The 22,940-nt window shown below is 41.6% G+C and overlaps 1 protein-coding gene across 1 annotated transcript in view; it reads right to left on the bottom strand.

Moving 5' to 3' along the window:
• NBAS (NBAS subunit of NRZ tethering complex) overlaps positions 1 to 22,940 on the bottom strand; it is a 194,249-nt gene that overhangs the window by 11,642 nt on the left and 159,667 nt on the right. Inside the window, exons 49-51 of the mRNA XM_070732857.1 lie at positions 21,176 to 21,315; positions 12,368 to 12,512; positions 10,537 to 10,665 (exon numbers count right to left, since the gene is read on the bottom strand). Coding sequence (XP_070588958.1) covers positions 10,537 to 10,665; positions 12,368 to 12,512; positions 21,176 to 21,315 — 414 coding nt within the window. The remainder of the gene's footprint in view (positions 1 to 10,536; positions 10,666 to 12,367; positions 12,513 to 21,175; positions 21,316 to 22,940) is intronic.

The following is a 22,940-nucleotide window of genomic DNA, read 5'->3' as shown; positions in this document are numbered from 1 at the left end:
TGGAAAAAAAATAAATTTAATTAAACATAAAATTAGACTGGAAGAACAAAATCAGACACTGGAAAAAATAAAAAGAGCTAAGCAACAATATTTTGAACATGCCAACAAACCAGGTAGATGGTTAGCATATAAACTGAGAAAACAGAGACAATCTAAATTAATTAAATATTTAGAAGACAAAGACGGAACAATAAAATATGACACAGAGGGAAAAGCAAACATAGTACAATTTTTTTTAAAAGAATTGTACAAAGATGATAATATTGAGGAAGATGAAGTATTTAAATACCTAGAAAGTTCAGAGTTACCACAATTAACAGAAGAACAACAGAAGAGGATGGAGAGTCCCATAACAATGGAAGAACTCCTTATAACTATTAAGAAACTAAAAAACAACAAAGCCACAGGGCCAGACGCTATTCCAGCAAAGTGGTATAAAATAGAAAATGAAACATTAAGAAATAATATGCTCCAAATCTTTAATGAATGCAGGTTAGATGGTAAAATTCCCAAATCATGGTCTGAATCTTTGATAACCTTAATTCACAAATCAGATACAGCAAAGGAAAAAATTAAAAATTATAGACCAATATCATTATTAAATGTAGATTATAAAATATTTATTGCAATATATGCAGACAGGTTGAAAACGGTAATAAATAGTAAAATCCACTCAGACCAAAATGGTTTCCTGCCAGGTAGACAAATTAAGAATAATCTTAGAACAATTATTAATGTATTAGAATATTATGAGCAACATTCAGATAAAACATTATCATTAATGTTCTTAGATGCTCAAAAAGCTTTTGATAACGTTAACTGGACATTTATAAAGATGCAACTAAATAAAATGAGATTTGGCCCCAAATTTGTTAACTTAATAGACGCTATTTATTTAGAACAAACAACAAAAATTATACTAAATAACGAGCAATTGGAAGTGTTTAAAATAAATAAAGGAGTTCGGCAAGGATGTCCTATTTCACCCCTCCTGTTCATTATGACTTTAGAAACACTATTAATAAAAATAAGAGCAGACTCAAAGATAAAAGGGTTAACAGTTGGAAAAGAGATATATAAAGTCCAGGCTTTTGCAGATGATCTGACCTTTATAATGGAAGATCCGATAGTCACAGCACCAAGATTAATCCAGACAATAGAACAATATGGTAAGGTAGCAGGTTTGAAAATAAATATAAATAAAACAAAATTTATAACCAAAAACATGAATAAATCACAAGAAAGTAATTTAGAATGCATTACTGGAATACAAATAGTTAAAAAAGTAAAGTATCTGGGAATATGGCTAACAGCCAAAACAATAACTTTAAAGAATGATAATTATATAAAATTAATTAATGAAATTAAAAAGGATAAAGAAATATGGAATAATTTAAAAATATCCTTTCTGGGAAGAATTGCTACAATTAAGATGAATATCTTACCTAAGGTATTATTTTTATTTCAAGTGATCCCAATAAATCCAAGGGCAATTTTTTTCAAAAATCTAACAAATGTGGTTAGAAAATTTTTATGGCAAGGAAAAAAGGCAAGAATTAAGATAAATATGTTAGAAGATATAAAAGAGAGGGGGGGGGTTGCCCTCCCAAATTGGAAATTATACTACCAAGCAGCCGCCTTAACATGGATTAAAAATTGGATAACCCTAGAGGACACGAGAACATTAAAATTAGAAGGACATGATCTTATGCTTGGCTGGCATGCCTTCGTTTGGTATGATAAAGACAAAAATCATTCTTATTTTAAAAGACATACATTAAGAAAATATTTATTTGATGTATGGAAAGATATTAAGAAAAACCACTTCTTAACAATTCCGGACTGGGTTGCCCCATTAGACGCAATAATACATCCAAATTCCATCAAGGATACAAGAAAAATAAGATATAAAGATTTGTTAGATGATCAAATGAAACTAAAAACTAGAATTAAATTACAAGACGAAGGGATACAAATCGATTGGTGGCACTATGCACAGATTAGATCTAGATACCAGAAAGACAATATACCGTATATACTTGAGTATAAGCCGAGTTTTTCAGCCCCAAAAATGGGCTGAAAAACCCGACCTTGGCTTATACTCGGGTCACCACAAGAGGGCGCCGGGTCACCACAAGAGGGCGCACCACGGGAGCCGGGCAGACATTGCTGGCTTGGGCGAGTGTGGGAAAGGGCAAAGTGCGGCGGCAAAGGGCGCTCCAACCGAAGCGGCTGTGGCAAGAGTGGGGCAGTTGCCTCCTCTCCCCGGCTCTAGCAAAGTTGCCAGCCAACTGCTCCGACGGCGTGCGAGAGAGGAACAGACGATGCGAAGCTGGTGAGGTCAGGGGGGGACTCATGAAGCAGGATTCCCCCCCCCCCGACTTCCCATCGTCTTTTCCCCTCTCGCACGCCGTCGGAGCAGTTGGCTGGCAACTTTGCTGGACCCGGGGAAGGGAAGGCAGCTGCAAGATGCCGACAGGAGCTCCAAGAGGGAAGTAAAAGGGGGCTCCGAGTGACGCGGCTGTGGGAAGAGTAAGGCAGCTGCCTTCCCCGGGTCCAGCAAAGTTGCCAGCCAACTGCTCCGACGGCGTGCGAGAGGGGAAAAGACAATGGGAAGTCGGGGGGGGGGGATTCCTGCTTCACGAGTCCCCCCCCCCTGACCTCACCAGCTTCGCATCGTCTGTTCCTCTCTCGCACGCCGTCGGAGCAGTTGGCTGGCAACTTTGTCCTACCCTTCCCACAGCCGCGTCTAGCCTGATAATCTGATAGTCTAACCCAGCAGGCCTTTTCTGCTCCGCCCCCCCCTTAAAGTCTTGCCTACTGCTCCTTTTACCGCTAGCGACGACCAGTTGAATACTTACAGCCTTTTCTACGACCCTGCGATCTTAGCGGGTGCAATGCAATGCAATACAATACAGTACTGTTCTGTGACTACATTTCCTAGAGACTCTTCCCCCCCCCCCACTATCCCTGACGCAGCAGCTTTCTGAGGTTTCGGGCGATTTGTCCAATCACGGCTCGGGAAAGTTCTTAACGGCAGCGCGATGACGAGATGGCCGGTCTGGCACGCTGGGAATTGTAGTCCACTCGACTTCCACCTTCCAGTCCGGAGAAGAGACGTTCCTCTGTAGAAAAATCCACATTTCCCAGAAGTCCAATCGCTGTTGGGGTGGGAGGGGCGAAGGAGTGCGTGGCGGGCAAGGGAGGAAAAAAAAAAAGAGCTCGACGAGAATTAACCCAGTGGGCAACCGTCTGAAGAAGCGAGTCGTGAGGGAAATGGCGGTCGATAAAGAACTGCTGGAGTTGGACCTCTACGCGTTTTTGGGAGTAGTGGACAAAGCGACGGATAAAGAGGTTAGGGAGGCCCAACCTGAGGAGGGGGGGGAGAGAAGGGAAACCATCCTTCGCAACCCGGTTTGAAAGACACTGGAGGCGGTCTGGCTTTCGTTTTTCAGAGCCGTGCATGAAACCAGGCATCTTATTCAGAGGTCCCGCCGATAAGTGAGCGCCGGGGCCCAGTTGTCTGAGGCTTGGGGCCTCCAAATGCATTTTGGACCCCAAAGTCCCATCGTTCCCAGCTGTGACCGGCCGGGGGGGGGGCAAATGGGGATGGCAGTCTAATGTGCGCGGAAACGGTCCGCGGAGTGAAAAAGAGGCCCTGAGTAAGCATTATTACTAGGAGTAAAGGGTTATTCTGCAAAAGGGTTTCAAAAGTGCCAGGAGTCGTATATCTACCTCAAGGCCTGTCCATTCACCGGGGTAGGGATTCTTTGTTGGTTATTGGTTGGAAGTAGTGTAGGGTCTCCTGCCCAAGCTGGGGGTTGGAAGACCTCCAATAATAATAGTAATAATAATAATATAATAATAACAACAACAACAACAGTTTATTACATTTGTATGCCGCCGCTCTCCAAGGACTCAGAGTGGCTCACAACAAGCAATACATCTACAAATCCAATATTAAAAAAACAATTTAAAAAACCCCTTATAAAAACAATCATACAATCCGGACAAACCATACAGAAATCATAGCAGCTAAGGGTATCTCAGTTTCCCCATGCCTGGCGACATAGGTGTGTTTTCAGGAGTTTGCGAAAGGCAAGGAGGGTGGGAGCAGTCCTACTCTCCAGGGGGAGTTGATTCCAGATTCTCTACTTTATTATTGGATTATAGAGAGAAAAATTAAGTCTCTAAAATCCTGTTTTGAGGGATTTTGACTCATAGGTTTTAGCTTGGTTGCTGATTGAACTACTTTTTTTACTTTTTAATTTATTTAATTTTATTTAATTTATTGTAAATACAGTGGTACCTCGAGATACGAGTTTAATTCGTTCCGGACCTGCGCTCTTAAGTCGAGCAGCTCTTATCTCGAACGACTTTTCCCCATAGGAATTAATGTAAATAATTTTAATTGGTTCCAGCCCTCAAAAAACTCACAAAGTTAGTCTAAATTATGCAAAAAGACATTGCAAGAATAAATGTAACTTTACTTATTAATAAGATGATAAGCTGAGAGCTTTCCTTCCCTTCCTCTTTTTACCCAAAACAATCAACATGGCAAACTTTTATTTTTATTCATTAAACTGTAGTTATTTATTCAACTTCACTGCCACCCAATCCTGTAGAGGGAGGAAAGAAGGGAGGAAGGAAAAGGAAAGCAAGAAATGGAGGGAGGAAAGGAAGGAAGGAAGGAAGGAAAGAAAGAAAGGAAGGAAGAAAGAAAGGAAGAAAGAAAGGGTGAAGGGACAGGAACAGAGGAAGGAAGCAAGGAAACTTATGAAAGGGGAGAGTAACTTCACTGCCACCCAATCCTGTAGAGGGAGGAAAGAAGGGAGGAAGGAAAAGGAAAGCAAGAAATAGAGGAAGGGAAGGTAAAAGAGAGAAAGAAAAAGAGCAAGAAAGAAAGAAAGCAAGAGAAAGAAAGAAAATGAAAGAGAAATAAAAATAGAGAGGGAGAATGAAAGAAATGGAAGGAGGGAAGGAAGGAGAGAAAGCAAGAGAAAGAAAGAAAGAAAGAAAGAGAAAGAAAGAAAGAAAGAAAAAGAAAAAAGAATGAAAGAGCAAGAGAGCAAGAGAGAAAAAGAAAGAGAGAGAGAAAGAAAGAAAGAAAGAAAGAAAGAAAGGCAACTTCAAAGAAAGGCTCACTGAGCATCTCTCACTCTCTCTCTCTTTCTATCCCTCTCTCTTTCTCTCCCCCCTCTCCCCCCTTTCTCTCTCTCTTTCTCTCTCTCCCTCTCTCTTTCTCTCCCCCCTCTCCCCCCTTTCCCTCTCCCCCCCCAGGCCGGCAGCGATGTTTTAAAACAGCCGCGCCGTTTGCGAGCTAACTCTTGAGGTGCGGAAGTTCGCCTTTGGCGTTTGGGCCACTCGGAATGTGAAATTCAAAACAGCGTTCGGATCCCCCCACCCCCAGCAGAAGCCAAGGACCCCCAGAGTGGGGCGGCAGGGGAGGCGACCGCCTCTCCACTCACCAAGTGCCGGGATACGAGCCGAGAAGAGCCGGGCTGGCTTACTTTCCTTCCTTCCCGCGCTGATGCAGAGCCACTCGAACAAAGCGTCACGCCCCCCCTGACGCTTTTGGCGGCAAAAGAGCCCAGCGTCGCTTCGGAAGCCGCCGAAAGCATCAGAGGGGCGCGACGCTTTGTTCGAGTGGCTCTGCATCAGCGCGGGAAGGAAGGAAAGTAAGCCAGCCCGGCTCTTCTCGGCTCGTATCGCGGAGAGGGGCGGCATACAAATCCAAGTAATAAATAAAATAAAATAAAATAATGTCTCTCCTCTCCCAGCTCTTATCTCGAGTAGCTCTTAAGTCGAGCAGCTCTTATGTCGGGGTTCCACTGTATCAGATTGCTTTTATTTACCCACTTTGAAATAAATATTGTTTACCCTCTTTAAAATAAATATTCTAAAACATTTAATCTACTGATGTCTCATTTAATGTAATTTTATTGGTTTCCATTTTTATAAGTTACCAGTAACCACTGCATTTTCTAACCTCGGCTTATACTCGGGTCAATAAGTTTTCCCAGTTTTTGTGCCAAAAATGGTGCCTCGGCTTATACTCGGGTCGGCTTATACTCGAGTATATACGGTACTTTATATATTCAATAAAAACAAAAATTTGTTAAGTGATTTAATTACTAAAAATCAAAACAGGGTAATTGGGAAAATATATAAATATCTGATTGCTCACAAGAATATTGATTTAACATTAAAAGATAGTATGATACTGTGATGCAGAAATATAGGCAAAGAAATAGATTTAGACACATGGGAGAAAGTTTGGATGTGCAATTGGAAGATGACAAAATCAGTTTCTTTGAAAGAGAATCAAATTAAAATGTTTTATAGATGGCATCTCCCACCAAGTAGAATAGCAAAAATGTTCCCTAAGACATCACCTTTGTGTTGGAAATGTAAGAAAGAAATAGGATCCTACTACCATCAATGGTGGACATGTAATAAAGCTAAAATGTATTGGAAAATGATAGAGAAAATGACAAAAGAGATTACAAAACAAAAAATAGAAATTACCCCGGAGTTCTGTTTACTAGGAATTACTAACCAAAATTACAAAAAAGAAATCTTGTACTTAATCATACATATTTTTACAGCGGCAAGGATTATCTACGCGCAAAATTGGAAAGGGGAAAATATCCCCAAAGAAGAGGGAGTTATTACAAAAATATTAGACTGCGCGGAGATGGATATGATGACAAGACGCTTGAATGATCAAGAAGAAACGAAATTTTATGAAACATGGAACAATGTTTATGAATGGATAGATAAGAAAAAAAAACTAATAATAGAAGATTAACAATAGGCATAGATACTTTGGTTTAAATCTTTCTTTTTTTAAAATTGAGATTAATATTAGATTTAGTCTATATACATAGAACTGACAAGATTGTTTTACTTTATACTAGTTATAACTATTTTTCTTTTTTACAATATCACTTTTTCCTTACTAGATATTTTTGTATTAGTAGTATTGAATTACGCATTTAATCATGTATTCCTTTTTCTGTATCTGCATTTATACTTTTAAGAAAAGCGGGGATGATACATCCCCACATTCTATGTTAAATGTTTGTAAGTCTGTATGTTATTTTAAGAAAATAAAAATATTGGAAAAAAGAAAGAAAAGTGAGAGATTAACATTAAGGGCGTGCAGACAAATCAACTTTTTTTAGCAATAAATACCCATTTGCTTTGTTTAATTAATGAAGAAAAGGTTCTGCTTTTGCAAAGGTGACCCCAGGCTTAAGCATAGAGACAAATGGAAGCAGATGCAGACAAAGAATAGGAGAGAGACACAACAGGCGAATGCTGGCTATCTGGAATTAATAAATAAGCATAAGGCTTATGTTTACAGAGAATGTCACTGGGAAAGAAAAATGCTTGGGATATTTTAGACATTAATTTAATCAATTTAATGTTAAAATAGCCAAACAGCAGTAATATTTTCTAAAAATGTAAACAAAGCTTTAACCAAACTGTTATAGAAAAATCAAACAAATCGCCAAAGAGGAAAATAGACTGCTTTTGGATTATAACTCAAGGGGAAGAAAACTATGGAACTATGCAATTGCTACTTGAGCATATTAGCTTGCAACAAACATATCAAATTCATGAAACGAAACCCATTTTTATTTCGGCAACATTCTGCTTAAAGCATTCTACTTTAACAATTCATCTGAAAAACAACCAAACTTATCAAACTATCTTTAGAACTCTGGCAATTAATAAATAGTACTATATAAACAGACACTAAGAACAATGTTAGATTAATACAAAAGATTTCTTACACAAAATTTCCAGAAAGTGTAAATATACTTATGAAGATCAGAGAGAATAATAAAGAATAAGTCCAGTCTCCTTTCATAGCAATCTTTGCCCTTCTTGTATCCACTCAATAGCTTTCAGCCCTCTTGCAGGAGAGGAGTGGTTTTGCAGATCTATAAGGAATCTTTAATGTAATCAGATTCTCTTCTCTTTTAAAATTACAAGATAAATAATGAAAATTAGTTTATGTATATATGTTGTTATGCCAAATGCACAATAGAAAATGTTTGAAAGATAGGTTAAAAAAGTATGTATCAGAATAACGTGTAAAATTTGAGAATTGTGTTGACTAACAGTCACACAGCAGGATAGGCTCTTTCTGTTTTTATTTAATCAACTAATGGACCAGGATGTTACTGCAGCTACAAAGAGCCACTAATGAAGTACACAATGTCAGCTGAGATAATGCATTTTTAAGCAAGTGAAGCTTTCAGTTCAACAGGTGTTTTCCTACCCAACAAACACACGTGAGTTCAGGAATTTGAAATTGCTTACACAAGGCAAAACAGGTAAAATTAATATGTGGAAATGAATATAGACATTGCATTCATCAGGAATACCACCAAATTTGTGGAGTAAATGATACAATTTCAGTGTTTCAATCTTGGTTTCTTTTTGTGCTTAACACAATAATTCCTTCCTGAGTATGAAAATAAATAATTGCAACCTATGACCAATCTTCTCAATTCAACAAATAAAAGTTACCAAAGAGTGATAAAATCCACAAATGATGAAAGTAATCAATGGATATTAATTATTTGCCAGTGAAATACTGTCAAAGGTTTTGTTAATGTTTTAAATACATGGAATTTTATAGTTGTTTTATAAACTATGCATTTATATATCATCAATGTTTGACATGCATTTTTTCTAAAAATAATATTTTTGGGTAAAATGTATTTCTTTGATAACAGTATTTTTGGCTAGGGTTCCTGGTGATGAGCGGAGGCTTACCAGTTCACATTTTAAATGTGCAATTTGGAAGCCAGAAACTAATTATTATTAATTTTCAACATTACAGTGTTCCCTCGCTTTTCGCAGGGGATGCGTTCCGAGACTGTCCGCGAAAGTTGAATTTCCACGAAGTAGAGATGCAGAAGTAAATACACTATTTTTGGCTATGAACAGTATCACAAACCTTCCCTTAACACTTTAAACCCCTAAATTGCAATTTTCCATTCCCTTAGCAACCATTTAGATTATTACGCACCATGTTTATTTATTAAAGTTTATTTACAAAAATATTTATTAAAAGCAGACGAAACTTTGGTGATGACATATGATGTCATCGGGTGGGAAAAAATGTGGTATAGGGAAAAAAACCCGCAAAGTATTTTTTAATTAATATTTTTGAAAAACCATGGTATAGACTTTTCGCGAAGTTCGAACCCGCGAAAATCGAGGGAACACTGTACCTGGAATTATAAACAAAATTCCAAACTCAAAACAAAACAAATCTCAGCAGAACTTTTTTGTTGCATTATTAGAGAGAAAATCCCACTCAAACTAAATGTTATAGCCTAGTGCAGGGGTGTCAAACTTGCGTCATCACAGCGGCGTCAAATGATGTATCAAGACTTTCTCCCCTTAGCTAAACTGGGCATGGGTGTAGCCAGCGTGTGACTCATCTGGCCCATGGGCAAACCTAATATTCTGTCAATTATTTATCTTCGAGATTCACTGTCAAAGATGAACCAGTTATTACTGATCAGGGAAATACACAGAAACAATAATCTGGAGTTGGATAAAGCAGCAAATACAAGGGTACTGCAATTTCAAAAAATCTAGGAAAAGAAGCCAGCCTTTTTGCTGCAGGCAGAAGCAGCTGAAATCCTGGTATCAGCACTTCCCCCACCATTATCTCTTTAAACGCAAACACCCATAAAGCTGTCAGTATTAGACAATAAACGACTAAATAATACATCTGATCAGCAAGCGAGCACTGCATTTCCTCTTGCATATCCATGGTTGTGAGTCTTGCTAGGAAAATCAATAGGCTCTGATTTTGCTTTCCAGATGCTGATTATGATTCTCGGGTGTAATATAAGCAAAGGAGAGAACTTTAGGAAACAAAAGAGCCCTGCTTAAATGGAAAAAACAAGTTAACTCAAAAATCTTGCCTGGCGACAAGAACTATATAATGTAGCTTAAAACTAGGCAAGAACTATATTGTAAGCAAATGGTTAACACCTGAAGAGGAGGGGAAAAAAGCTTCAAAAGAGAAAGAAAAATCAACCCAATGAGATTCTTTAAATGTTACAAGCGGCTAAATTTATGCCGATTATTTAAGTAGTACCCTGTTTTCCCAAAAATAAGGTCTTATTATTTTGGGGTACATGGAGCTAGATGGGGCTTTTCTTGCCATCTTACCTGATTTCCAGCTTGGTCTCAATAACCTTAACCAGAGGAAATGATACTTTTGACAACAGCTTAGTCCTTAAGCCAGATAAACATTTATTTTTTTCCTTGGCTCTGCGTTTTTAAAGAGGAAATGAGAACAAAATCTTTCTCCCCCTTCTTGGCACTACTTGAGAATGGGGATATATAAAACAGTAACCCATAAAAAAGATTATGAGCAATGTACATTATCTGCAGCAGTGTGTGTGTGTGTGAGTATTTAAAAGCTCCATTGTAGACACACAGCATAAATATAAAGAAGAACTACCTCCAATGAGGAAGAATGGCTAATTCAATTACCTTAGCAATTGCTGTTATCTGCTCCAGTGCCATGGAGTGTAGATCTTGATCTCTACTTTCCAGAAGTAGCTTCAAGGAAGGCAGCAGAAGAGATTCCTTCAGGAGTAGCAAACACAGGCTTTTTATGCACTGAAAACAAATAGAAAACCTGGGTGTAAATAGTCAACAGGAAGGTCTCAACATGCACTCTCGTCAGGAAATCCTTTTATCAAGTCCAGAATGGAAGCCTAATTCCTTTTAAAACAAGCAAATAAACAAACAGAACAAACAGAAGTTTTCAGGAGAGGGGGAAACTAAAAATAATCCAGATATCAATAATAATAATAATAATAATAATAATAATAATAATAATAATAATAATAATAATAATTTATTCGGTTTGTATGCCGACCCTCTCCGAAGACTCCGAATAACTGCTGTGTGACTGTAGCATAACTGATACATTTTATTTTATTTATTTAAGTAATTTATATGCTGCCTATCTTGCTATCCAAAACAATTTTAGGAGGCTTCTAAGAAATCCAACAAGCATACCTGTTTACTAGTTGATTGGCAGACTTTCAAATGGATACTGAGCACTATAAAATGTAATTAGTTTCTTATCCAAATTCAAATCAGCATATATGCTAATTAGTCTATATAACAGCTTGCTCTAGGAAGTATGTTTCCACTATTAAGAGCAAGCTGGTTCAACTGAACATGTAGAAAAGTTGCTATCGCGTTAAGACACTTTTTTGAATTAAAGGTTCAACAGAAGTCGTATTGATGATGTACCTTAAAAGTTGGCTAGTACGGTTTTATATATCTTTTATCTTTTCTTTTCCGCTCCTAGTCTCTAGGAATAAAAATGTCATTTTGACTTCTTTGGAAAGAAGTTTTATAGTTCTGTCAAGCCTCTTATAATTTAGCTTCTTCACTTAAGGTTTTGATGGGTTTGCAGATATAAAATGCTACTGGCACTATAAAACCGCTGCTTCACCCAACTGTTAAACCTGAGAGCCATCAACTATTTTTTTTTTGCAAGCCTTGTACACATAGCAATAAATTGTGCTTTCCAAATGCACAAAAAATGTGCAGAAATATATGATCAGTATTTCATATTGTGCTCTACAAGCCTTTTGTTATTGCTTACCAGAAATAAGACTCTAATACAAAATTGTAAGAGATGATAGAAAGTTCAATATTTCTAATTTTACTACCTCATCCACAATACATTTAATTTATTGGTTCTTTTTTCTCGTGCAATCACTCAAACAATAGTGTAAATCGAGTTTAAATAGTTAATACAATCACAAACACCATATTTAACTTCAACCATAGCCAACTATGACTCCTTTGTGTGCTGTTTGAATATTGAACAGCTGTTATTTCTTTTTAGCAATAGCTGAAATTCAAGAGTTACGGCAATCCTTAACTACCAATGAAGGACAATGCTTAAGATATTGGATCAGGATTAGGAGAGAGCCAGATCCAAATAAAGTGAAGTGATTCAAGTTAGGAAGGATCATGGCAGGAGCTTTGGTTGAATTAGTGACATGGAAATAAATGGACATCTGTGACCCAATTGTTGTCAGTGACTAACTATTCAGAAATGCAACTTTTTCAGAACTTCAGGCTCTCTGTAATATTTGGATGAGAGCAAAATCTAGTGCAAATGGGTGTTGACAAACAAAAGCAATATCATTGCACCTGTAATGAAAGCAGTAGTTAGTAATGGTTGCAAAAATATTTCAAAGCCTCCTTACTATTATCATTCTATGTTTAACGAAGACATTGAATGTATTAAAAGATTACTATCCATATAAACTGGGTCACATCTAGCAAGACTTACCTCTGCAGAGAGCCTCTGCTTTGTCTCGTATAAAGAGCGACAAATCTTCAGAATCTCATCTCCCACACTCTTCTTTTGCTCCTGTTGGCACTTCATAAGCATCATTGTTCCCAGTTTAACCCAAAGATTATTACTTGAACATATTCTAAAATAAAGGAAAATAAGTCTTCTTGTGAGCAGTAAAAAGCAATTTGATCTCTATTGTACATATCTACCTTTAAAAGTGATTTTTTGACAACATATATTGAATGTGAACGCTTTGTGTAACTTTTACAATAAACTCAATGAATTGCTTTTCAGGTCCATGTAGTCCTTGGTATTTTTAGAAACAATTTTTTATAATAAAAAAACCTTGTCGGAGAGAGAGAGAGAGGAAGGGAGAGAGAGGGAGAGAAACTTTATTAGGAGGAGCTGCTTATTAGGGTAGACAGGACAAGCAAATAAGTCATGAAGGTTATGTTTTCTGCAATATTAAATAAAATATGATAATAGAATAAAAACAGAGGTCAGAGGCAAATAATAATTCAGATAAATATTTGTTAATCAAGTAATAAAAGTTAGTTATAACATAGTCAGGTCCAGCAGTTTGAACCCAAGCACTGCATGGCAGGAGTAGCTCCTGTCATTCAACTCAGCTTTTGTCCAGACAACAGCTTGAAAGCATTTTCTATGCATGTAGCAATAGCAATTTACATCACATAAGAACATAAGAAGAGCCATGTTGAATTGGGCCAAAGTCCATTGAGTCCAGCATTTTGGTTCAGCAATTGAGGGGATCTTGAGCAGAAGGAGAAGGCAAAACCCTCCCTTTCCCTTGACCCCCAACAAATGGTAACTAAGGGAATCCTGCCTGCCTCAACCAACATAGAGACGACACATAGATTGACCGAATTCCCAGGACATTCTATTCTGAGGAAAAAGGGATTTTAACAGTGTGATTGAACAAGAGATTGTACCTAAAAAGATTTTAGGCTATCTCTGAAGGTCTTAACAAATGCAATGTTTTTAAGCTGATAAATTTTAACCTGTCTTTCATGCAACCTTCATCTGCATAATCAACCTGACTTCTTCTTTTTTCATTCATTTCATCCTATTGCAAATCCTGCATCAGATTAGCTACTCTATCCAATTGACCAAGCAAGAAACAGGCCTTTTAATGCAGTTTATAGAAAAGATGCTATAAGACTATTAGACTCATTTTGAATGTTGGTTTGTGGTACTAAACAAACCCATTTATGCTTGTTGAGATCTCCAAAGGTAGCTTGAAATTTTTTGATATTTAGCTATCTCTCACTGAATTTATAACACTGGTAACACTTTTTTCTCCTTTCAAGATGGAATCTCCTAGAAGGCTGAAATACTGTGATATACCTTTTGAATCAAATTTCATGTTCATTCTTTGGTGAAAAGTTTTGGATAGTTTGTTCTATGTAGAATCCAGAGGGGCAAATGATGCCAAATATCATAGAAAGAGCATGTGAAGATGTCACTAAACACGTGTGTCTAATTGTTGTGAGAGTGCATGATGAGACTGTTGATATATAATGTTGGGGCAAAGTACACATCTCTTCTTTTTTGGCAAGGTCTGATTCTCATGTTAGTATCCCTATCTCTAATTGCTCATGGGAATCTCTATGCAAGTTTAGACCTGCCACCAAGCAGCTAAGAAAGTGTTTTTTACTTGGGTTGTACAATATTAGCAATAACAACAGAACACCTAGAGCAGTGATGGCGAACTTATGACACGGGTGCCACAGGTGGCACGCGGAGCCATATTTGCTGGCACGTGAGCCGTTGCCCTAACTCAGCTCCAATCTGCATGAGTGTGCTAGCTAATTGATTTTTGGATCGAACAGAGGCTCTGGGAGGGCATTTTTGGCTTCCAGAGAGCTTTGCGATGCTGTGATTTCGCTGAGGCTTCCCTCGCTGGGAAACCCCACCTCTGGACCCCCGTTGCCAGAAAAGCGCCTGTTTTTGCAATGCTGGGATTCGCCTGCTGGGATTCCCCTGCAGCATCACAAAAACGTGGAAGTCCGGAGGTGGGGTTTCCCATGGAGGGGAGCCTCAGGGGAATCCCAGCAGCACAAAAATGGGCGCTTCGACTGGCAAAAGGGGTGAATTTTGGGCTTGCACACATTAATCGCTTTTCCATTGATTCCTAAGGGAAACATTGTTTCGTCTTACGAACTTTTCACCTTACAAACCTCGTCCTGGAACCAATTAAGTTCGTAAGACAAGGTATCACTGTACAGTATATGGTATTTTTGTACTTCAAAACCAGCAAACAAAAAAGTATTTCAGAATAGGGTTGTCCTAGATAAATCATCAGTCAACCACTCACTCAATTAAAGTGGCAGTTTTTTACCACTTAAAAAATAATAAGGGAATTCTACAATCATTTATTTCTTAACAAATGGAAAGTACACCCAGAATTAACCCTAGTAGAATATTTATTTATTTATTTATTTATTTATTTATTTATTTATTTATTTATTTATTTATTTATTTATTTATTTATTTATTTATTTATTTATTTATTTATTTATTTGATGGACCGTTATACTTACCTGAACGGTCTTCTCGATGCACTGCAAGGAGAGTCCAGGATGGGTTATTCTCAGCCTGATTGCCTGGGACTGAGTTTAATTTAAATATTTAAATATTAGTCAGGCACCGCCCCCCTTAGCCCTCCAGTCTAATAAGCACGAAGGAGCAGTAATGTCAAATTAAGGTTTATTAAACTTGGATCAACTCTCAAAATCTAACCATAACCACAACGATAATTGACCCTGGTCCCAACAACCGGGTGGGTCTGGACTCTCCTTGCAGTGCATCGAGAAGACCGTTCAGGTAAGTATAACGGTCCTTCTCCAATGCACTTGCAAGGAGAGTCCAGGATGGGATATACCCAAGTTAAAGTCAGAGGGAGGGAGAAGGTTGGACCAGGGATTCTGAAAAAGAACACACCCCCTGCAACACCCTCCTTCCAAAAGCCGCCTCCGAGGAGGCAAAGGAGTCTATCCTGTAATGTCTTATAAAGGTGGACGGAGCTGCCCACGTGGCCGCTCGACAAATGTCCTCGAGTGAAGCCTGTGTCCTCCAGGCCGATGACGTGGCCGCACTCCTGGTGGAGTGAGCAGTTATCCCTTGTGGTACGGTAGTGTTCTTGGCAGAGTAGGCCTCTGAGATACAATCCCTCAGCCACCTGCTGATGGTTTGAGGAGACACCTTCTTACCCATCGTTCTGGTGGAGAAAGACACAAATAGACCTTCGGAAGATCTGAACTCCTGAGTTCGACGTACATAGATTTTTAAAGCACGTCTAACGTCCAGTTTGTGCCACCTCAGCTCCGATGGGTGGCTGCCGTGGGTGCAGAAGTCCGGCACCACGATGTCTTGTGACCTATGAAAGTAAGTGTTCACCTTTGGGACAAAGGCTGGGTCTAATCGAAGCACCACTCTGTCTGGATAAAACCGACAAAGGTCTTGTCTGATGGATAGTGCTGAAATCTCCGAGACCCTCCTGGCTGATGTAATAGCCACCAGGAAGGCAGTCTTAATGGAGAGGAACCTCAGGGAGATATGTCGTAAAGGTTCGAACGGTGGACCTGTCAAGGCATGAAGGACCAGCGAGAGGTCCCAGGAAGGAAACCTATGCACCGCTGAAGGCTTTAGGTTGGTCGCTCCGCGCAGAAAATCCCTGATCCATGGATGCTTCGAGAGGGAACGGCAGTGACTCCCGACGAGGACCGTTGACAGGGCAGCGACGTGGCGACGAAGAGTATTCGGGGCAAGACCCCGGTCCAGGCCCGCTTGTAGGAAGGAGAGCACCATCAAGGGAGATGCTCCCTGCGGGTCCACCTGTCTCTGGTTGCAGAAATCGGCGAATGCCGCCCAAGTATTCTGGTATAACCTCCTGGTGGAAGGTCTGCGGGCTGCCTGCATAGTGTCTATGACTGCCTCCGGCACGAGCTGGGTCCTCAGATGTTCCCGCTCAAGTGCCAGACGGTCAGCTGCCACCAGTGAGGCTCCGGATGACTCATTGCCCCCTGTGTGAGGAGTACTCGATGATCCGGAATTCTCCAGTAGGCTGAGATCGAGAGTTCCATCAAGTCTGCGAACCAGATGCGCCTCGGCCAGTAAGGGGCTAGAAGGAGAACCTCCGCTCGTTCCTCCAGTAGTTTCCGAATGACTCTCGGTATCAGAGGAATTGGCGGGAAGGCATAAAGCAGACCCGCCGGCCACCTTTGGTGTAAAGCATTCACTCCCTCCGCTCCGGGTGAGGGGAAGTGGGAGAAAAAACGGGGGAGTTGGGTGTTGTGGACAGTCGCAAAGAGGTCTAGTATAGGCTCGCCGAACCTGCTGACCAGCTCCTGGAAGATCCTGGGGTCGAGGTGCCACTCCCCGGGATCCAGAGTCTCCCGACTCAACCAGTCCGCGTAAACATTGTCGACCCCCGAGATGTGTTCCGCTGAAATAGAGGCCAAATTGGCCTCCGCCCACCGTATCAGGGACTCCGACTCCTTCATTAGGCGACAAGATCGCGTGCCGCCCTGCCTGTTGATATGTGCCCTGGTAGAAACATTGTCCGTGAGGACCAGGATGTGATGCCCTCGCACCATGGGGGCGAAACTCCGGAGGGCCAACGAGACCGCCTTCAGCTCCAGGAAGTTGATGTTGGTGTCCTGTAAGTCCCGACGGTCCCATAGGCCCTGGGCCATCTGGGAGGCAAGGTGGGCCCCCCATCCCAACAAACTGGCATCGGTTGTCAGTGTGATATGTCGTTTTGTGAGATATGAGGATCCCTTGTCCAACGCCGGAGAAATCCACCAGCTTAGCGAGCTGCAAACCCCCTGCGGAAGGAAGATCCTCCTGTGTAGGTGGCTTGACTTTGTCCTTTGGAAAGGAAGCAGGAACCACTGCAATGGTCTTAAGTGGTGTCTGGCCCACGGGACTACCTCTATACAGGAAACCAGGGTCCCCAAAATCTTTGACAGGAAGGAAAGTCTCGGGAACCTCTGACCTTTCAGATCTCTCAAGAGTCTCCTGATGGAGGACCGCCGCTCCGGGGAGAGGGAGACCATACTCTGAGTGGTATCGATGATGGTCCCCAGGTGAGCTAGCCTCCTCGTGGGCGTCAAGTGGCTCTTGTCCCAATTTACTATGAAGCCATGGCGTTCGAGAGTGCTGATGGTCAATTGCAGATCCCGAAAGGCCTGGTCTCTTGTCTTTGCCAGTATGACAATGTCGTCTAGGTATGCCATGAGGCGTACCGACTTCTGTCGCAGAGAAGAAGTGAGAACGTCCAAGAGTTTTGTAAAGGTTCTGGGAGCGGATGAAAGCCCAAAGGGCATTGATCTGTATTGAAAGTGGATTCCACTCAGACAGAACCGGAGAAACCTCCTGTGTGGAGGGAAGATGGGAACGTGTAATTAAGCCTCTTTGAGGTCTATTGACGTTAATAAGTCCCTGTGACGGATAGACGCAAGGATGGTTCTCAGCGAGTGCATTTTGAAGCGTCTGTACCTTACGTAGATGTTCAGTTGACGCAGGTTCAGAATCAGTCTGACCCCTCCAGAGGTTTTGGGGACGAGGAAAACTGGAGAGTAAAACCCCGTACCTCGTTCTCCTGTTGGAACCTCTTCTATGGCTCCTATCTCCAGGAGATGAGAGACCTCTTGTTGAAGCAGCTTCCTCTTTTGTGCATCCCGGGGGAGCTGACAGGTGACAAAACGTTGGGGAGGAAGGTGAAGGAATTCGATCCTTAGACCCTCGGCCACAGTGGTCGCCGCCCAGGTGTCCGAAGACAAACCGGCCCATGGTTCCGCGAAGTGAGCCAGCCTGCCCCCTAATGGAAAGGGGGTGAGGGAGTCATTTATTCTTCCTGAAGCCCCGTCCCGCTCCTCTGAAGGGTCTGCGTCCCTGATCGGGCCTGCCGCGGTCCTGAGCAGTAGACCTATCTGACCGATAAGACCCTTGGTTGAAGGAGCCCTGGAAGTAAGGCCTCGATGACTGGGCTGTGCTCGAGGAGGGCTCCGAGCGAAAGGGCTGGCGCCTTTGATATGGAGTGAAGCGTCTCTCCGGTTTCTTCGACCTTGGCATGACTTTCTTTTTGTCCTTATCCTCGATCAACACGTCGTCAAGGACCTCTCCAAAGAGCTTGCCACCCTTAAACGGTGCTGAGGCCAAGCTCCATTTGGACTTGACGTCCGCTTGCCAGCTGCGCAGCCATATGAGCCGGCGGGAGGACACTGACGAGGCCATGGCCCTGGCCGCGAACTTGGCTGCATTAGCCGTCGCATCTGCCGAGAATTCGGTGGCCGCAAGGATTTTATTTAGATCCTGGCGAAAGCGTCCCTCCTCAGGATCCACCCTTGACTGGAGCTCCTTAATCCAAAGGAGAGTAGCTCGGTTAAAAAAGGAGGCCGCAGAGGAGGCCCGAATGGCCCAGGCCGCCATCTGGTGGGTCTTGCGCACAAGATTTTCAGCTCTCTTGTCCTCAGCCCGTAGACCCTCCTGAGACTCGGAGGGAACCAGGGCATTGGAAACTAAGCTGGTGACTGGCTTATCCACCACCGGGAACGTTAGCAAGTCCTCCATTTGCTGGTCAAAGGAGTACAATTTGCGGTCGAGATTGGACGGGCCCTGTGCCGCTGCCGGGTTCTCCCAAGGCCTCTGAACCGTTTCCAAGAACAGATGCGAGGAAGGAATGTCCACTGTCTCTTGGCTTGGTAGAACGAAAAGGCCAGCCTTAGGTTGGGATGAAGCGGAGGCATCTGGTTGTCCGCCCTCCCCTGCCTGTTCGATGGTGAGCTTGGCCTTATTGAGGAGGACCCTAAACAGGGATGATTTGAAGAGACCTGCGAAGGCGGGTTGTTCCGGGGGGTGTTCATCCCCCGACAGGTCATCCTCTCGATCGCTAAAGTCACCTTGAATGGAATCCTCCTCCTCCATAGACCCAGTCATAGAGTGAGAGGCTGGGGCAGTCCAAGGATCCCTGGATCTCGATGGGGGAGGACCCGCCAGAGCATGTGTTTGATATGCTCCTGTCTCCACTCCCTGGGAAAAGGTATTGGCGATGAGATCTTGCAGGGCCTGTGGCATGCTCTGCCAAGTGTCTTGAGCGGTACGCAAACCCGCTGCTGTCGGGGTGAAGGTAGATGACTGCGCTGACACATGGTGAGAAGGGGCACATGATTGAGGAAGAAAGGTGCCCGGCCACATGGGAGTTTGCCTTCCCCAGGTGCGTGCCTCCGAAGGGTTTGGTTGTGTAGGCCTCTCTGGAGACCAGTCCCTTTCAGAAGCCGAGCCTGCTACCCCTGCTGGAATCACGGGGGAGGCTGGCGGAGGCGTGGGGCCAAGGGCTCTAGAAGGTATTGAGGCTTGCTTTTGTGAGGCCTCCAGTTGCCTCTCCAGGGCTTTTATTCGTTTCTCTGCTTCTCTGAGAGAAGAGCCCTGAGAGGTTTTTGTCTTTTGGCCCTTTTCTTTAGGGGTGTTGGGCCTAGCAATGATGGCCTCCTCCCCTGTTTGGGCTGGTTGTTCTGCCATAACCTTCCCCTTATACACTCACGGTCAGGAGAGAGAATAGAGCACGAGCCAGCCAGAAGCCTTATTATTTACTTGAAGAAATGGCGATGCAGAAATAACGGAGCTAAGACTCCACTGCGCATGCGTGATCTCAGGCCAGAAGGAAAAATACCCCTAGGGAGAGCTCTCCACAGGGCTAGCCCGGCCCTTGCTCCTATTGGCTAAAATCCCTGTCTGGTGACGTTGCCATGGCAACCGCTTGTCGGCCTGAGCAGAGCTGCAGCTCCGAGCGAAAAAACAGGCCGGGAGCTAACAAACCAGCAGGGGGTGGGCGGGGACTCCTCCTCCGCCCTGACTTGCTGTCGGAGGGCTGGCCCTCCGTTGCCGTGATGACCGCCGCTGTGGTCTCCTCTGGCAAGTAATAAAGCCTCAGAATCGGGCGGGAACTCTTCTCTTCCGTTCCCGCCCTTATACTGCCCCCCAAAATGGCGACGCTCCGTGCCTGCCTATTGAGCTGAGGGAATCCTCGGCAGGGCTCGATGCGAGCGGCAAGTGGTGGTGTTCCTGTCGGGGCTTCTGGGGGCTGTCTTCCGGCTTCGAATCCCGATCTTCAAGCGGCATATTCGCCATGGGGAGCAGGCCCCCCAAAGCGGCAGCCGACCGCCTTCCCACCGGGTGCCACCGCGGAGGTAAGCGACCCGGGCGCTCCTCTGGGACCTTTCAACAGGCCCTTTTGCCTGTTGAGAGGAGCTGCAGCATAGGGGGGTTAAACCCACTGGGAGTATTAACCCCCGCTGCTAACTTGAAGCCGCCCCCTGTGCCTGAAAGAAAGAAAACACAAGAATACATTATTATAAACAATACTAACAATTTAGCAATAAAATTAACCCTATTAAATTAAGTTTAATAGGAGAACTAAAACTCAAAGTCCCATTACTGCGACTGAGTTTTTTAGACTGGAGGGCTAAGGGGGGCGGTGCCTGACTAATATTTAAATATTTAAATTAAACTCAGTCCCAGCCAATCAGGCTGAGAATAACCCATCCTGGACTCTCCTTGCAAGTACATTGGAGAATTGTATGCTGCCCCTCTCCGTAGACTCGGGGCGGCTAACAACAATAATAAAAACAGCATATAACAAATCTAATATTTAAAATAACTAAAAACCCTTATTAAAAACCAAACATACACACAAACATACCATGCATAAATTGTAATATCTACTTTAAAATCCCCAAAGGTATTGTAAACTTATGTTAAAGTGCAAAACAAATAACTTACAAATCTGGGCTTTTCATAGGAGGCCAAGCTTGCAGAAGCATAACTAAATGCTGGAATTCTTCATGTTTCCCGCTATTTTCCAGAAGTTTCAAGAAGAGAAGGTACCTTTTTTCTTCATTTTCAATCTCTGCTATTTCCACCTAATAAATTGGGAATCTCACAATAAATACAGGTATCAGAGAACAATTATCCAAATATTAGTTGTTTAGACAGTTAAATTGGTGGCATATTAAACAAACAAAAAAACCAAACAAGATATACGGTTTTTTTTGTTATATTGGGTTTGTTTGTTACTTCAAGTCAATGTTTAATCCAGGAAACTGCTAGTTCCTGTAGTTTTCTTGGCAACATTCTTTGGAAGTGGTTTGCTTTATTTTTTTTACACATTTTCTTACAAATCCAAATAGGAATCTGAAACACATACTTTCAAAGCTCACATGAACCTGTCAAATATTTATTATTGAACATGTTCTGCTACAATTAATACAGAAATACATACAATTTATTAACAAATGTCTTGAAATAAATATTAAAACTGAAAAAGGCTAATATGTTGACATAGTTATTTCTTATTTACATTTCCCCCCTTCTCGATATAAATTCTATAATACTTGATACCAGATCTCATTCTAGATGACTTTGTCCATAATGATACTATTGAAATACTAATTTTCAGCATTTCAAAGAATGGTCTTTAAATGAGTTTCAGAAACAGGGCTGCTGAAGCATATGACATGAGAAAGCCAAGCATTTTCTTTTCTGAAAATTTAAAATTACCCATATGCATTAGTTAAACATCATAAAATTATCTGTTCATACTAGCCAAACCTCAAATCAGTGAAAGATTTATTTGTATCCTAGCAAAACCCATGTTGATTAAGGCATTTTGTCAATGTATTTCCCTATTATTCAGTTCTTTACTGCAATATGCATCTGAATTACTACAGCATTAAAAGCAGAATTACAAACAAGGCACTTGAGAGAAGATTCTAATTGTTACAATACATTCTCAAGGCCAATGTAAGTTCTATAAAAATCTATTAAATTTATATCTTTCACAAGAGAAGGCTTCTTGAAAACAAGTCAACGATAACATAGGCCTTTAACTTCAGGTACTGTGTTACAATCAAAAGAAAGGTGAAAATGGAATTAAATTCCTCCACTGATTCAATATATTTTGTTCTCCCACTGAGATTTACACACATAATTATGGACAGTGTGTGCCATTATGAACTCATAGAAAAGCAGTGGCTCTTTGTTTCATCAAATCTATCTTGAAATAGAAGATACTGATTGATAAATGATTATGCCATTTTTTCCGAGAAGAAACTCAGAATAGGATAAATTACTTGTTCGTCTCGACTTAGTTCATATTCCTATACTGTAACTTAGATAAATTACAGATCAACGTTCTAAGCATCTTAGCAGGAGCACAGTAATTTCCCTTGTAATGGTTTCAGAAAACGAAATTCAGTGTATGCTATTACATATATAAAAATTACGTTGCAATCCTATTTTCTCCAAGAGAGTAAACCAATGTCTAAAACAAGCAGATCAAAATGACCAAAATCTACCATTTGCTAGCCTTCTCACTACTTTTAAGTTTTAAGCAACTTTTCTTTTTCCCTCCCTTGTGGCGAGAGAATATAAGCTAAAAAGATGACCTAAAATCTCTTCTAGATAAGATGTGTGAACACTTGTGTTTACAGATCCAGAATCACCCATACACCATACCTGGCATGTATGTCATCATTGATGGCTTTTA

Source organism: Erythrolamprus reginae, chromosome 1 (assembly GCF_031021105.1).
Source record: "Erythrolamprus reginae isolate rEryReg1 chromosome 1, rEryReg1.hap1, whole genome shotgun sequence".
Taxonomy (NCBI): domain Eukaryota; kingdom Metazoa; phylum Chordata; class Lepidosauria; order Squamata; family Dipsadidae; genus Erythrolamprus; species Erythrolamprus reginae.
The sequence above is the reverse complement of the archived record's forward strand: the minus strand, read 5'-3'. Positions and strand labels throughout refer to the sequence as shown.